The 17,596-nt window shown below is 37.7% G+C and overlaps 1 protein-coding gene across 4 annotated transcripts in view; it reads right to left on the bottom strand.

The window, feature by feature from the left end:
- Positions 1 to 17,596, bottom strand: part of PTPRZ1 (protein tyrosine phosphatase receptor type Z1) — a 185,670-nt gene that overhangs the window by 115,532 nt on the left and 52,542 nt on the right. For all 4 annotated transcript variants that reach the window (XM_043589350.1, XM_043589352.1, XM_043589353.1 and 1 more), the window contains exon 2: positions 14,645 to 14,710. In XM_043589350.1, coding sequence (XP_043445285.1) covers positions 14,645 to 14,710 — 66 coding nt within the window. The remainder of the gene's footprint in view (positions 1 to 14,644; positions 14,711 to 17,596) is intronic.

Raw genomic sequence — 17,596 nt, 5'->3', positions numbered from 1 at the left:
CACCAGGACCCAGGAGCTTTAGAAGGCAGGCCAATAAAAAGTGATTTTAAAAAGGTTACCAAAAAAAATATTCCTTGGAAATTGCTAGAGATAAATGTGTCTAGAATAATTCAAGATAAAGATAGCTTGCAGCCAGGCTCACAAGTAAGGGATTCCCACTGGACCTACCTAGCCAAGGAACTTCCCTATGTCAGGAAAGAGGCCCCTGTCTAGCTGAGGAAATTAATGTAAGCTGTATTAGCAATTGTTCAATTACCTCCCCCTCTGCTGATACAGACAGAGGGTTTCCAAAATAGCGAACATTGAAAATTGCGTTATCATATAACGTTATTATATATTAAATGGAAGCTGTAACATTATTTCATATTAATGTATCATAGCTGGAGAACTCAAGCACTTTCACATATATTAATCTATTCATGAATATGCTCTTTTTTTTACTCTATCATTCATTCATTCCACAAACTGAAGCAATATAAGGAGAGACCGATCTAGATTCTGGATACCACAGTATAAGATTTCCCAGACCAGTGGCAGCAAGACCACCTGAGAATTTGTTAGATATCCAATGTGTAGCCTCCACCTCAGGTTTACTGAGTCAGAAATCCTGGAAGTCAGACCTAGCAATTTTATTTTAGTAAGCTCTCCAGGTAATTCTGAGGCACACTAAAGTTTAAAACCACTGTTACAGAGTCCAGAGGGTCTATATTTAATGTTCTCTTTATTCTTTACCATTGTAACTGTTCCTTTGGTAATTTTATTTTCAAAAAAGGAGCAGAATGTAAAAGTTTTGGAGCACTCCAATTAAGAAAATGGGATTCCTTACTAATCCAGTATTTTATTTTTTTAAGTGTTATTTAAATGTATAGCATTTTCACATAGATTGTTACAAAAAGTTATTTTTACTTGACCTATGTTCACATACTAGGACCAAACATACACTAAAGAACTATCTGTGATAACTTAGCATGAATCTTAACGCTAGGAAACATAATTTTTTAATGACAATCTACAACATACAATCTTTCAAAGGTGTATGAATTTTAACATGTCTTGTAATCTACCCTAATGTAGTCCAAATACGGTGAGAAACTTCTATATATCTGGCAAAGTTTAACATTTATCTGGCCAACAGCTGCTTGCTATGTAATTACTTAAAATTAGGAAATTGAAAGGTGGTGTGATAAATCTACTTAAGGCCAAATATTAATTAGGATTAAATAAATATAGTTCCTTAGATCTCTGTGGTATCTAATCTATATAAACATCTTGCAGCGATGACTCATAAATGATTAAACAAAGACCAGACAGATTAGAGGAATTTGCATCCTATGCCAGGACTTAATTTTCTACTCAATTTACTTTTACAAATGTTGGTGGCATAAAAATATGTCAATAGGACTTAGATTTTAAATCAAGCCTTCTTTCTTATACTTAAACATGAACAAGCAATTACCATGAATGGGAGGAGTAGAAGAGTTATTATAATTTACCGATTCATGCACGTTTGGGGATAAAAGATCATAACTAAAAGCCATAGAAACTTCTCCTTTAATCTACTCTGAAACCACATAAACATATCCCAAACTGGGATGTGTTCCTTCTTTGTTATCTCCATAGAAATTAGAGATGTAATTATTCTGCTAAAAGAAAACAATAGAGGCTGTTCTCTACAGATTAACTGAACTGTTCTCCTTTCAAAAGAGAATGAACTCTAGCATGTCAATAGAGACTCACTTAGAAAATGGTGCACTGGGGTGGGGAATCCTTTGATCTACAGGTCAGCAACACTGTCACTGGATGTGGAGAAGAATTTAGGCTCCAGGGGTGGATGACTGTTCTGAAGCACATTTGGAGGGCATATCAAGGCTACAGGTTACCTGCATAATTGTTCCGACTTTTTAAAAAAACTATACTTTCTGGTAAATGATGTAGAAAATGTGACTGAGCTGGCAGTGATTCAGACAATCAACTATGAGAAATTGATTCTCACTGAACTGGGATAATGATCCGAGATTGTGGAGATTGTGAAATGAATGTGAAGTGAGTACAATGTGTCATAGCAGAGAAGAAAATCAAGTTGTGTGGTGCTTTAAGTGCCCTCAGTGGTATCCTGGCCAGGTGAAGTCCGGGTGAAATGCAAATGTACCATGATATGACCATTTTTCTAAGAGAATATTATCTATTTCCACATTGTAATTTATTACCTACCCTTTAAGGATAAAGATGACTAATACAGTATTTCTGACCTTATTAGTCAGTAAAGACATTCACCTGCTAGAGTCATGTTGAAACAGGTCCAGATATAGGCCCCTCAGATCCGTAACACATTAGACCTTTACAGAGTGAGTAAATACAAAGGGACAGAAGTCGTTCTGTGATGGTAAACCAACTTGTTGATCCCGGGAGAATAAAAGTAATTTAAATGGGTTTATGTTATATTAAATAAACATTTAAGCTCCCTTTTCTCCAACGCAATTACAAAACAAATGCGTTTAGTGTAGATAAGCTAGAAGATACAGAGGAGCAAAGAGATGCAATAAAAGGCATCTGCAATTCCTATTTTTAGAAGTGGCCGCCCCTAATACATTCCTTAAAATGTGTCTACAGGCAGGGGTGCCTGAGTGGCTCAGTTGGTTGATTTCAGCTCAGGTCATGATCTCACCATCGTGAGACTGAGCCCTGCATCGCGCTCTGTACGAGGATGGATGCTGCTTGGGACTCTCTCTCTCCCTTTCTCTCTCTGTCCTGCCTCCACTCATGTGCCCGTTTGTGCATGCACAATTTCTCTCTCTCTCAAAATAAATTAACTAAAAAAAAAAAAAAAAAGACACTTGCATAAAACAAAAAGAGACCATATCAAACACAAGGGCTTGGGAGCCAGCATTTTTTAATATCTACACAAAAACTCAAAAATCTAACAGCTTTATGCCTAGGTTATCAGTCACATCCCTGAAACAAAGCAATCAGATGTGGCAGGGGATTCTCAGGCAAGAGCAGTGGAAGTCAAAGCTCAGGCTCAAGTTTCCAGGCTTCTGCTTGATTTGTGATTCTGGGCAAGTAAGTGACTTCATCTCTGTTTTTCCACTTGTAAAATGAAAACAGTCTTCTAGGCTTTGTTTTTTCATGCCATAAACACTTACTGACCACATCCCACATGCCGTGTCCCTGTGTTATGTGTCCCTAAGAGGGGGAACAGGGATAGTATGTGAAAGTGAGGGATCCTCACTGGCCTGGGGGCAGGAGGAATCAGGAAGGCTTCGCTTTTGGAAGGAATTATGGGGGTTAGTATTCAGGCAAAACAGTGAGGAAGAATTAGAATCAGAGAGCCCTGCTGTTAAAAGGCTAGTATGGCAACAGGCAAAGGATAAGAAAATTATGGGGGATGGATGTATGGGCTGGAACCAGATCATGAGAGTCACTGTATGCTACACTAAAGAGTCCATCTTTCATTCTGTAGGTGATGGGGAGCAACTAAAGAGATTTAAACAGGAAAGTAATAGCAGCATAGCTGTCCTTTACAAAGATAGCAGTGTGATGGATATACACCTGGTATAAAACAAGTTTCTGAATATTGCAGAAGATTTGTCTGACTTTCATATCTTTATTGAGCACTTTGTATGTACCAGGTACCATTCTAAGTGTTTTGTATATATGGACTCATTTAATCACTGATGCCCCCTTTGAGGTGGATACTATTATTATCTCTTCTTGCAGATGGGAAAACTGAAAAGAAGCAAAGTCTATGGAGTCCAGATTTGAAACCAAGCATTTAGATAGTCCAACCCCAGAGCTTGTCCCCCATCAGACATACTAGCATAAGAACCCCCACTGAAATGTGCTTCCTTAGAATATGGCCAGTTCCATAATCTTTATGTCACTGAGAACTCCCTGCAAAGTCATGTGACAGTGTTGATTAGTCCTATCTTCTTGAAACTCTCACTTGGATCCTATAAAACCTCCCCTTCCTCATACTTGTCTCTCTCTCTCTTTTTTTTTTAAACCTTATTTATTTATTTTGAGGGGGGGAGGGGCAAACAGAGAGGGAGAGAGAGAATCCCAAGCAGGCCCCAAGCTGTCGGCGCAGTATGATGTGGGGTTTGATCTCACGAATGAGGAGATCATGACCTGAGGCGAAATCAAGAGTCGGATGCTTAACTCACTGAGTCACCGAGGCACCCCTACTCATATTTGTCTTCTTTTGGTCTCTCTCATTGGTCCCTCTTCTTCAGTTTATTAACTAAAATGTTGATATAATACCCTGCCTCATATTCCTTAATACAAATAAGTCAATAACTAAAAATATAAGTCTTTGTCAGTCAAAATATGGTGCAAATTTTATTACCCAGAATTTTGGACAACCCAAGAATACCAGCTAAATCAGAATTAGTTCTAAGAACTTTGTCTCAACACATCCCTAGTTTTCTGTCCCAAAGGCAGGAAGAATATGCAAGACTTCTCAATCACACAGGTTAACAAAGCTGCCCCCTTTACCTAGAATAATCTTTTACCCATGTTGGCTTAGTTCCTACTTATGTTTTATCTCACTTTAAAATACCTTTCTTTGGGAAGCTGTCCTTGAACCCCTGAAGCTATGTAGGAGTCCCTAGACCTTGTGTCACCACAATCTACTACTGGACATTTATCATACTTTGTAATTGTTGCTGTCACCATGCTTGTTGTGATTGCTTTCATTCTTCACTGCATCCCCAGAGCCTGGCACAGGACCGGCTCATGTTGTATACTAATATAAGTATTAGTTAACTAAACTAAATGATCTCAAAACATTCAGGTAGGAGGCAAGAAATCAACCACTTCATATTCTAACACAGATCAATTGAAGCTAAAATTCTTCTCAAGGATATGGGAGGGTATTATATGCATAAATGTAACTGATCTTCAAGAACAAACTTCTGGGGTTTTGAAAAAGAAAGACTATATGTTACCTATACAAAATTACTACAAGCAGCTCTTCCTTCCTAGGGATGCTCATTAAAACATGAGACGACAGGAACCACACGTATAAAAAGCTACATTAGTCATTCCCAGTGTAGAGGTAATCTAGGTTAGTACATGCCAACTTCTGGATTTGCTCTGATGCTCATTCTGGGTGACTCTGCTATTGCTTCCATTTCCAGGAAGCAGAGGGCTTCAAAGTAAAAGCCTTTGCTGTTTTCCAGTTAATTAAGATTTATAGCTGCTTCCCATATACTAGAATTTGCTCTGAACCCACACCACGATGTTTTTGTGTATCCCTATTAGTTGCAAGAAAGATTTGGGTTTGGTTCCCTAAAATTATGTTATGCTATTCCTCCCAGGTGAAATTAATTCTGTGTCCCAATGAGGCTGAAAGAAGTAGGGTAAAAATGACTATTTATTGGGATCTCTGTGTGAAGCTCTACTTTAGGCACGGAGATACAATGAAAAACATAAAGCTTTGCTCTAGTAGAAGCCTCGTTCTCTGTTTCCCCCACCCTTAGTTACTTGGTTACATTATTAGAAAAATATTCACAAACTATTACTGAAATGAAAGTAGATCACAGAGCAGCATATATAGTAAGAGGTCATACAATGTCAGAAGGGGAAATTAGGAAAGACAAATAGACATTAAAAATAAGAAACAATTCAGGGCACCCGGGTGGTTCAGTCAGTTGGGCGTCCAACTGTTGATTTCGGCTCAGGTCATGATTTCATGGTTCATGGGTTCCAGCCCTGCACTGACAGTGTGGAACCCACTTGGGATTCTCTCTCTCCCCTTCTACCTCTGCCATTGCCCCACTCGTGCTCACTCTCTCTCAAAATAAATAAATAAACTTAAAAAATAAATAAAAGACAATTCTTACTGAATATCAGGAAGAGACTTCTCCCCCTCCTTTCCTTAGAGCGTTAACTTTAGAAAATATCACCGTAAGAAGTACTTTAGCCTCTCCTTGAAATATACATAAATTCTTCCGAAAACTTGGTAAGTCTTTGTCAGCTTTATGATCTGGGAATGTCTTTCTCAAAAATCTGGGAGCCATATATGATGAAGTGTAAATGTCCAGGAAGATAACACCTCTATGCTTAATATCTATGGGAAGGCAGGAGCCTAATTTTGGTGGATGCCTGGTTCCAAGTTGCAAAGCTACCCCTATCATAGGGATATGAGGTTTACTTTTCCTCCTGAGACAGCCAATAATAAACTAACACATGTAGTCACTCCAATTACCAGATAAAATCAGGACGAACTACATGTGACCAAACTTGCTATCAAGTCTTTACTTGAAGACTAGTCATTGATTGTCTTGAAAACATGCATGTAATGGGTTGTATCTGCTTGGCTATACAAGGGGATGAGATGCCTTTTTGTTTCTACAACCTCCTAGTAGACTGTCTTGATGTGTATCACATTGTGGTTTAATGCTTATTCAATAATAAAACTGTTTTCTTTCTCTACTATCTTTATAAAAAGGATTTCTGGGTTGGGAGATTTTGTTTTTAATTATATTTCCCCAACAGGGGACATTAATAGCAGTTATATCTGGAAGATGAAATCCCACCTATCTAAAATATATATTTATTTAAATTAAATTTAAATATTTGTGTATTTATACAAATATATTTATAAATATAAGTATTTTTAAATATATTTGTTATATTTACATTGTGTGTGTGTGTGTGTGTGTGTGTGTGTGTGTGTAGTTTAGAGAGAGATTGCAAGAGGGGTAGAGAGAGAGAGAGAGAGAGAGAGAGAGAGAGAATCTTAAGCAGACTCCATGCTCAGCTCAGAGCCCAGAGCCTGGGCTCTATCCCCAGACCCTGGAATCATGACCTGAGCTGAAATCAAAAGTTGAATGCTCAACCAACTGAGCCACACAGTTGTACTTTAAATATTTATGTATAAGTCAGTGTATATTTATATATAAAAATTACATATATATGCTATTTTCTTAATTGATCATGTATTACTTCATAATGAGAAATAAATGCAGTGGTTTTCATTTTGGGGGAAAATACCAAATTGGCACTTAGGATACTCATTAAGGTAATGGCTCAGATTTCTACACTTCATAGATCTCATCATGGGGGGAAACTGATCAGAAAGGCATCTAGAGTCAAATCACACTTGGTGTCCTCAGCCTGGGTAAGGTCTCCTCTTTATCCCATTTGTCAAAAAGAGTTATTCTGTTAAATTAGAGAACCCAACAGCATCCCCTAAGGGAATAAAGTTTAGCCCGTATAGACAAGATTCTGATTTTAAGTCCAAAGTTGCCGCTCCTTGTCTAGACCACCAATCACCACCCTGGCCATGGCGGCTGCTTGACTGAACTGGATGCCTGGTCTACCACACTGTCTGCCTTGGAACCCCTGGGGTTTTCCTCTTCTCATTTCTTGCTCTTTGTGAAGGAGCCCCGCAATGGAGTTGCATGGGCTCTTTGTTTCCAGCCTGCAGGCATTTAAGAAGCAGGGAGGCTCTGGGTAGGGAGTGGCCCAGGAGCATCACAGGGAACCCGGAACCTGCTCTCACTGATACTGCTCTGCACCCAGCTTCTGCTGCCAGGTTTCTTTTCAGTCACAATTGCTTCTCAGGGGCTTCCTATTGCCTCTTTTTAGGTTCTGGCTTCCATTTGGCCCACCTTCCCTAGGTTATCAGACACTGTTTTGAACCCTAACTCTACATTGGTTTCAAGTTCCCTTCCCTTTTCATGGAATCTTAGGCTTATACAGTTTGAGGAATGAATCCGAATAGCTGTTAAAAGTGTCTCAGAATTGGGGTGCCAGGGTGGCTCAGTCGGTTGAGCATCCAGCTCTGGCTCAGGTCATGATCTCACAGTTCGTGGGTTCAAGTCCTGTGTCAGGCTCTGCCCTGACAGCTCAGAGCCTGGAGCCTGCTTTGGATTCTGTGTCTCCCTCTCTCTGCCCTTTTTCCCACTTGTGCTTTCTGTCTCTCTCAAAAATAAATAAACATTTAAGAAAAAAAAATGTCCCAGAATATTCTGTAACGGTTAAGAAGTTCCTTGCACAGTCTACAACACTTTGCAGGCTGGCGTGTCAGAGGCCACAAAGGACCTCTAAAATTCTCTGCATTTCAGCCAGGAGAAGTCCCAGCCCTGGCCTCGTTCCGGGGTCTCTTACTTGAACAAAACACAGTGCATGGTTAAAGCAGAAACTTGGTATTCATAGGTAGCAGGAAAGAGAGACAGCCATACAGATACATATATATATTCAATGGAAAAGGAAATAAAATCAGTGAGTTCTAAACATATCTGAATAGATTTCAAAATAATTTCTGTAATTCTGTGCTTCAGTCATAAAGATACAGTTCATTTAATATAAAATCCTTCTGAGTATATGAAATGAGTCATTTACATATTTTTTATCTTTTTGTTCTTTGAAAATCCTTGGTTTAAACAGTTGGAATTACCACAGACAAAAAAATAGGAAACAGTAAGTCTTGCACTTTGCCTTTGCTGATTCATAAAATAAGAGGATGACATAGGTCAAGTTAAAATACTTGTAATGGTATTTTGCCTAAAAGTTGAAAACATTTAAGTGAACTTTGTGATAGCACAAACTATAGCTTAATCTCAGATTTTTTTAAATAATGATGTAATACTCTCTCTCCTTTTAAAATATTTTTTAAGTTTTTTTTTTTTTTCGGAGAGAGAGAGTATGAGCAGAAGTGGGGCAGAGAGAGAGGGGGAGAGAGAAAATCCCACACAGACTCCATGCTGTCAGTGCAGAGCGCGATGCAGGGCTCGAACCCATGAACCGTGAGATCATGACCTGAGCCAAAACCAAGAGTCAGATGCTTAACAGACTGAGCCACCCAGGCACCCCAATACTCTCTTTCAAGACTCTAGATACTGTTAGCAGGGAGCAGTTATGAGTCTGCACCACAGAATCTATGCAATTTCAACTGCAGTCACTAGGGAATACTCATTAGTATACGGTTGTACTATTAGATAAATTTAGCAATGATTATTTCATTGTGACACTATTCTGCATCCATGTCTATTTTTTCAATTGTATACTAAGTGATAGTTGCATATAAATTAATTCTGAATTTTAGATCATTTAACTGAACTCTATTAATTTTTTGGAGTGAGGAATACTCTACTTACACATTTAGTATAGGGAAAGTTTGCCTAGCATATAAATCTTACACTTTTAAAAATATGCAGATGATAGGAAACACCTGTCTGTAACACACATTCAAGCCAATCAACTCCGAAATCCTCTTGTGACATTATTAGATACACCCAGACTTGTTTAATCTGTTTAGGTTCAAGTTAAGACACTGTCAAATCATCATCACTTGGATTTGTAGTATACTTGCTCAGAGAGATTTCCTATGACAATGGGAAACATGTACTCGATCTATGTACAATTAAGCATGACATTATTAAAAACTTTTTACTGGTAAGAAAACTGAAATACAGAGCAGTGAAGCAGCCTGACCTCTCTACCTGTCAGTGATGTCCAGAAAGCCTGATGCTACGGTTGGATGTCTGTGACACCCTCTGCCTCAACTCAGCCAAGCAGAGACCCTACATTCTGACTGTTGAAAACACAAGTCTGTGGTTCTTGTCTAGACACCCTTCCCTTCTTAGCTAAAACTAAGTTGAAGACATTGATTTCAACAAAGTTATATATATAAAAAAAAAAAGCACAATCCAAACAGTACACACTAAGATGTGAAAGTCTCCTGGCTCCTATGGCCTTCCATAGTCCCATTCCTCAAGGGTCACCATGGATGTGTCTCTTTCCAGACCTTCTATTCGTGTATAAACATATAATTTTTTATCGAAATGCTATAATGCTATGCATGGAGTTCTGGAACTTGCTTTTTCATTCCTAAGTTGGAAATGAGACATGAACAGTCTGTTTAATATAAGAAGTGATGAAACAAAAAAGAAAATATAGTATGTTAAAAAGATATTTCAGATTCTAGAAGTAAAGAACGGCCTGGACGAGCCAGAAATCAGCCGCTACTCTACACGGATTCAAATTTCCCTTCAGGTTACATTTGGCCTACTTTCGTCTAGGTTAAAAGAAGAAAATGCTAAAACCCTACTATGTCTAAAAATAAATGCCAAACATCTAACCACATTATACACCACCTTATATTATGGCTCTTGTTTTCCATAAGTAGTATCTTCTAGTCTACATATTTCTTGGAATGGAGATGCTATTTAGACAGAATACTATATTTAAGGAAACAACAAATTCAGTGTTTAAAGCCTCTTTCACTGTGGTGTATTCAGCCAAGTGTCTAATAGTGACTCTTGTGTGGCCTTTCTTGCTTTTATCCAATGCAACTCTTCAGCTAAAGCTTTAAAGGTGTCTAGGTTTAAGAACCCTTGAGATGTATCAATATAAAATTTTCAATTTCAAGTTCCTTTCAAGTATGATAAAAGGAAACAACAGAATATTCTTTAAAGTCCAGGAAATAAAGATTATATTTCAATTGTGACTACTTCTAAGAATGAAATCCATCCATTTCTGGTGATCTTACTGCTTCAAGTTGCAAAGGTCTGAGAACACAAACAGAAGGAAAATGTGTTTTCTTTGAGAATAGCTGACACACAATATTTCCTTAGTCAGGTGTATAACATAGTGATCCCACAACTATATACATTACGCTATGCTCACCACAAGTGTGTAGCTACCATCTGTCACCATATAACGCTATTACAAATCGTTGATTGTATTCCCCACGCTGCATCTTTCAACCCTGTGACTTATTCATCCATAACTGGAAGCCTGTTTCTCCCACTCCCCTTCCCCATTTTGCCCATCCTCCTACCCCTCTCTTCTCTGGCAACCATTAGTTTGTTCACAAACAGAAGCAAAATCTTAATATCTCATGTAATTGAGGGCTGTGTGTTCATGATATCAAAAGAAAAAAGAAAACCAAATGACTCATTTATTTTCACTGAACTCTCTTTTTTTAGGCATTGTCATAGAAAACTTGAGGTTAATAGAAAAAAAGGAAATTCATTTTCTGAAATCCTTAAATACAGCCACTATGGAAAGAAGAAGATTTTAGTGCTGACATTCCCAGATTTACCATTCACTCTTTTATAGCACAGTGGCAAACAAACCTTGCTCACCTTCTTATAATAACTTTAAAAATGGGATTGTCGGCTGTATTTACCAACCCTGTCATTTCTCAGCATAATTATAGCATACATCCTGAATGGAAAAGTTGTTTTTAATCTATGTAAAAAAAACACAACTGCAACAGGACTACCTTCTCCTCCCCTCCCACCCTCTATTTCTCTACCCATCTGATAGCCAACAGGGATTTGTATTGTGTCTTCACATAATTGTGTAATCCTTCATAAACAACCTTAGCTGTAATGATTCCATTTTGATAATGTTTGATACTTGCCGTATGGCAATTTTTAAATGGCTTACAGTAAAGCTAGGCACTCTCTTACTGGCATGTTACAATTTTCTTAGTAATTTTTACTAATAGAATTCTAGATGTACAAATGTTCAAGGGCAAGTCCTTCCTTCTGAGATTGCACCTAACCTGACAAATTTAAGTGACAAAACAGATGGAACAGAAACATATAAGCTATTATGAACAAAACTAGGACCAAAATGTAGTCAGAACCAATTTACCCAGGCCATTCATAAGATTAGTTACATTTAAGAATCTTAAAACTAACTTATACTGAAATTTTACACAGTATGGTTTTTCAGATTCCAGGTAGAATAATAAGGATAGAAAGGGAAAACACTACCAAGTTTTAACTACTTGTATTTAAAATAAAAAAGCATAATAAACTTTACGATGAAAAATCTACATTTTAAATGCTTGGCTTCAGTGTGCTCTACTTGGGAGAGACATGTTCTTTTGGATAATGGCTTTCATTTGTTTTTGTTTTCGTGGTGACACCCCAAGAATTCATAGAGCATAATTTTTTTTTTTTTAATTTTTTTTTCAACGTTTATTTATTTTTGGGACAGAGAGAGACAGAGCATGAACGGGGGAGGGGCAGAGAGAGAGGGAGACACAGAATCGGAAACAGGCTCCAGGCTCCGAGCCATCAGCCCAGAGCCCGACGCGGGGCTCGAACTCTCGGACCGCGAGATCGTGACCTGGCTGAAGTCGGACGCTTAACCGACTGCGCCACCCAGGCGCCCCCATAGAGCATAATTAATCCACACTCAGTTTGAGCTAAGCAGTTGTAAAATGTCCTCATCTACAGCTCTTTCTAGTCTCTTTCTAGGATCTTCAAATATTCTAGGAACAGATAATTTTTCAAACCAATGAGAAGCACCAATGCAAGTACAGCAATCCATTCTTTAAAACTCTAATTAAAGTTTATAGCCTCACCTCAACTCTGGAATATCCCCTCTTGAGACCTACCATCCTCCTCCATTCCCCACCACCCCCCAAGCAAATAACACTACTTAAGGAGTCCACCTGTTCGATCCTTTAGGAGCTAAAGCCAACAGGACTTAAGTTATAGGTAGGATAATGACCTTGATTATAAATCAAAAAATTGTGCATTGTTTATGCATAGACCCATCAATGAAATCCTGGCTGCTCTATAAGCACCATGTCTATACACAATTAGCCTGTTAAAATGAAGCGCTTCCTTCTGAGGTAATAGGACATGCCCAGTAACATCTGCCTAAACCCACTGGTAAAACTGCTGTCTTCTTTTGACCTGGTGAGGCACATCCAGCTGCTCAAAGACCCTGGGCTGCTGAAAAATACCCGCCATTACCCCTCTATACAGACGCCCTTGCCTGGGTGAGAACTGTAACCCCCCTGCTTTCCAGGCTGTTGGTCCTCCATTTTCTAATTCCAGGTTTGGGGAGAATGGAGGATGCCCAGATAGTGACCCCAGCAAATAATTTCCAAGAGAACCAGAGAGCTCCCCATTGTGATGCCCTCTTCCATGGCTATGGAAGTACCCCAAGCATTTATAATCTTAACTAACATGTTTTGTATAATAGAAGGGGGGCAGAAATCAGTTGTAACTTTTATAAAGTACTAGGATTTTGATTTTGTAGAAAAAGAAATACAAAATGGGTTACAGGTGTCAGATACAAGGTTGCAAAGTGTATATAATGTGAATATATATTATATTTACATAACTGTTATTTATATTATATATAAAAATATATGAAATTTACCACTTCAGGGGTAATCAAACAGAACAAATTAAAACAAAGTGTCATTTTTAACCTATCAAATAGTGAAGATTTTCAAAATGACAATCATTAAATCCTGGGTAGTATTAGTAGGGTTATCACTTACTTACACTACAAATAGTGTAATCTTTCTGGAATGCAATTAAACCATAGTATCAAGAGTGTTGACAGCATTTATTTTTTTCTGCTTAGCAATTGCCTATCAAGAATTCTCTAATAAAGAAATGATAAAAAGAAAATGTATGAAAAGTACAAATGATACAAACTATCTATTCATCCATTTGTCATTGTTTATAGTAGCTTAAATATCCAAAAATAATAGATCGTCAAAAATATAGTAACATTTACATATAACGGAATGTTAGGTATACATTAAGTACCATGATCATTAGGAATCACCACTGAAATGAAGAAATGTTCAAAAATAATTTCTAGAGTACATTGGATGTATAATTCTAGGTATAAAATACACAAAAATAATATAATAAAAACTGGTCTGAAAGGAATGTACCTTTTTTTTTTAAGTGAATATCCCTGGAGTGAATAAAGACTGATTTTTATATTCTTTTTTTTTGGTGCTTTAATGTATTTGCTAAATTTTCCACAGTGAAAGCAGGAATAAAAAAAGAAAAGAAATGCATGCCTATCTAGTAAATCCATTGTGCTGCTGCTCTTCACCTATAAAATAATGTCCAAGTTGGCTAGGCTCACATTAAAGTCCTTGTAATGCTATCACATCGTATCACCCAATCGTATTTCTAAAGATTGTGCAATTCAAACACCCAGTTCTGTCTCAGATGGTCACCAGGCCTGTCGTGGGCCATCTAGATTCTACTCAGGCTCATGTCGTCAGGCCTAGAACTTCTCTCCTCTAGAGTTTCTGGTCATAACTCATGATTGTAACCATTTTAAGCCAACTTCAGATATTCATGATGGTCTAAACCAAGCCTGGCAATCATACAAAATTCATTTTAGACCCTGATTCCAATTCATTCAGCACAATAATTTAGAAGGAAGCCCCTTCTGAGAGCAAGAATCCCGTCAATATTTATTAAATGAATGAAAACAATCACTACTGTAATCATAATAGCAATGGCAACTAACATTTATTGAGAGCTTTGTATTTATAAAGAGGCACTGTGTCAACTTCATTGATTTTATTTAATGCTCTGAACAATCCTCCATTTCACAGATGAAAAAAACTGAGCCTCAGGTAGGTTATGTATGTTTCCCAAGGAAGTATATAACTGGTGTCGACTTGGGATTCAAATCCAGCTGTGTCTGATACCAATATGCTCTACGCTACCAAATTTTCTACCAGAAGGTCTACTAGAAATCATTTTGCCTATGATACATGTTTATTAATTAATCCATGAAGCTAAGTAAAAATGATGTGTTGAATTACAAAGTTTTCTTTTACATATGACAACAGATACAAAAACAACAAAATTTTCTGTTGAATCTCATTACATAATGAAATGTTTACCTGTATAGGACCAGCCAATCTCTTCAACAAGTTTCCTTTGTTGTCTGTAGTATCCATAAGCCCAATCTACAACCAAGAAAAATCAGTTGATCAATGTGTAGAAAAATATGTGGTCCAAATGAAAATATATCAGATGCCCAAATCTTTTATCCCATAGATGGTCCTCAATTAATCCTTCCCATGGCACCTGCCCAATGATTCCTCTCAATTCTGACCTCCATAATTATAGTCTCTGTTGTTCCTGTTCTAGTAGTTAGTATAAATTTTAGGGGGCACATTTAAAAAATGCCGAAGTTCAGGCAGCAACAAAGCAAACATTCTGGGTAAAGCAGGAGCAACCTAGAGGTGTTCATCCCAAAGAAAGATGGATCAGAGAGAATAGTTTGTCCTATCTCCAAATTTTTCTTACTATTCCCTTAGTCTAATATCTAAGATCCTGTTGATTAGAGATACTTTCAGGTTTACAAACCAAGTCTGGTCCATCAATGCATCTAGGAGACCCAGAGGTTATCATGTTTTCAAAATTTGCTTCCTTTCTGCCGAAAAATGAAATTAGCTGCCTTGAGTAAATGAGGATTTAAATGTATGTATGTTTGCTGGAAAAAAGGCTGTGTTTGACCCTGTCCATGACTTTGTCTCTTGGAAAAACCTAGATGCCCGAGTGAGGTAATACAGTAGAAAGTTTAGGCATCATAAAAGTGGATGCCTCATGACTCAGAGAGAGTAATTATAGATCAAGAACATGTGGCAAGAGGTATAGAAAATGGGTGGAAGCCAAGGTGTCACTCTGCATAATTCATAATTTTGTCAGGAGCCATGCTTGCACTCAAAAAAATATATATATGCTATATATATATATGCACACATACCATACATATAGGTATGCTATAATCTTTCTCACCATTTGAGAAAAGAACCCTATTTCTTCTTTTTCTTGCTACACAGTTGTTTTCTCTTTATTGACAATTCTCAATTTCAGGAATGCAAATATCTAAGGGCACTGAAGAAATTATTTTCCTCTTGTCCATGTTATATACTCTCTGATTAATACACCATGGTAATTAATAACTACTTAGACTAGTTCATAAAAGGTAAAAATCAGGTTTGCTAGCAGAAATACATATTCTGAATCTATAGATTATTCAAAACCCAAACTTACTTTTAAGAAATAAGGGTTTTGTATTTGTTTTAAAACTTTTATTGTTCATAAACATAGGTGAATATTCTATTGGCCACATAGCACATTTCAGCACATATTTATTTTTATAGCAGCTATATTGAAGTATAACTTATACATCACACAATGCACCCATTGTATACAATTTTGTGGTTTTCAGTGTATTCAGAGTTGTGCAACCATCACCACGATTTTAGAACATCTTCATCATCCCCATTAGAACCTCTATAACCTTCGGCTGACACCCCCAATTCCACCCTCGTATCCCACAGGTCTAGGCAACCACTATCTAATTTGTTTCTATGGATTTAGATATTCTAGACATTTCATATAAACAAAACCACACAATACAGCCTTTTGTGACTGGCTTCTTTTTGTGTGTTTGTTTGTTTGTTTATTTATTTGAGACGAAGGAGGGGCAGGGGGCGGAGAGAGAGAGGTGGCAGGGCGGGGGCAGGGAGGTGGTCATGGAATGTCAATCAGGCTCCACACTCAGGGCAGAGAGAGCCCAATGCGGGGCTCATTCCAGGAACCTGGGATCACACATGACCTGAGCCGCAATCAAGAGTTGGTGGCTCAACAGACAGAACCACCCAGGCACCCTGTGACTAGCTTCTTAAATTTAGCATAATTAATGTTTTCAAGGTTCATCCGTGTTGTAGCATTTATCAGTACTTCATTCTTTCTTATTGCCTAATAGTACTCCATTGTGTGGTGACCCAGATGGCCTTAAAGTTCCCTTCTGCTTGATTAAACTTTGGACAGGCTTCTTCCTGACTCTAGGCCCCGATCCTATTTTTCTTAGAGCATTTAGTTTAGAAAACTTTGTAACTGTAAATTCCTTCTCTGCCCCTTTGAGATGTAAATCTTTTTTTAATAGCCATATGCCAATTTTACAACCAAGAATGTACTACTCAAGGACATGGAACCATCTCTTTTGTTTTTTGGGTTTTTTTTTTTTTATTTAGTTTTGAAAGAAAAGAGTGAAGGAGGGGCAGAGAGAGAGAGACAGGTGAGAGAGGATCCCAAACTGGCTCTGCATTGTCAGGGCAGAGATCCATCTCATGAACCGTGAGATCATGACCTGAGCCAAAATCAAGATGCTAACCAACTGAGCCACAAAGGCGCCCTGGGAACCATTTCTCTGAAAGGAAATAGGGCCTTATCACCCAGTTTCTATGAAAGGGTAGGAGCTTAACTTTGGTGAGGTGCCTTGCTACAAGGTGCAAAAACTACCTCCTGTCATGAAGATATGAGTTTATTTTTCCTTTGGATAAAGCCAGCTGGCAAGCAAAATGGCTGATGGCTTCCTGCTAATATCCTGTTCTGCTGTTCCACTGGGGGCTCAACATCAGCCATTAAAAAACCTTTTCCCTTCTATTTCATAAAGTTGGGTTCTGACTTGGTTCTGGCTTCTCTCTCCACTGCAAGAGCCTTGACTAAAGTCTCCCTTACTTGTTTAACTTTGTCCTGTAAAATTTTTGTTTTGACAATGGATATACCCCATTTTATTTATCCATTCATCAACTGAAGGATACTTGGGTTGTTATTCTTTTTGGCCATTATAAGTAGAAGTATTAATATTCATGCATATGTTTGTTTTACCACTTAAAAAGTAAGTATTAGGTTCATAATTTATTTTTCAAATACAGTTGTCCAATAAAATTGTAGTCATTTAAGGTTAAGTTCTGAGAACAAGTGTTTCTTCATGATCAAGGAATATATACAGTTAGATGTTAGAATGGGCCTCAGAGGTCATTTGACTGAGACTTAAA

This window comes from Prionailurus bengalensis, chromosome A2 (assembly GCF_016509475.1).
Source record: "Prionailurus bengalensis isolate Pbe53 chromosome A2, Fcat_Pben_1.1_paternal_pri, whole genome shotgun sequence".
Taxonomy (NCBI): Eukaryota; Metazoa; Chordata; class Mammalia; order Carnivora; family Felidae; genus Prionailurus; species Prionailurus bengalensis.
Note: the sequence above shows the minus strand (reverse complement) of the source record. Positions and strands in the feature narration are given on the sequence as shown.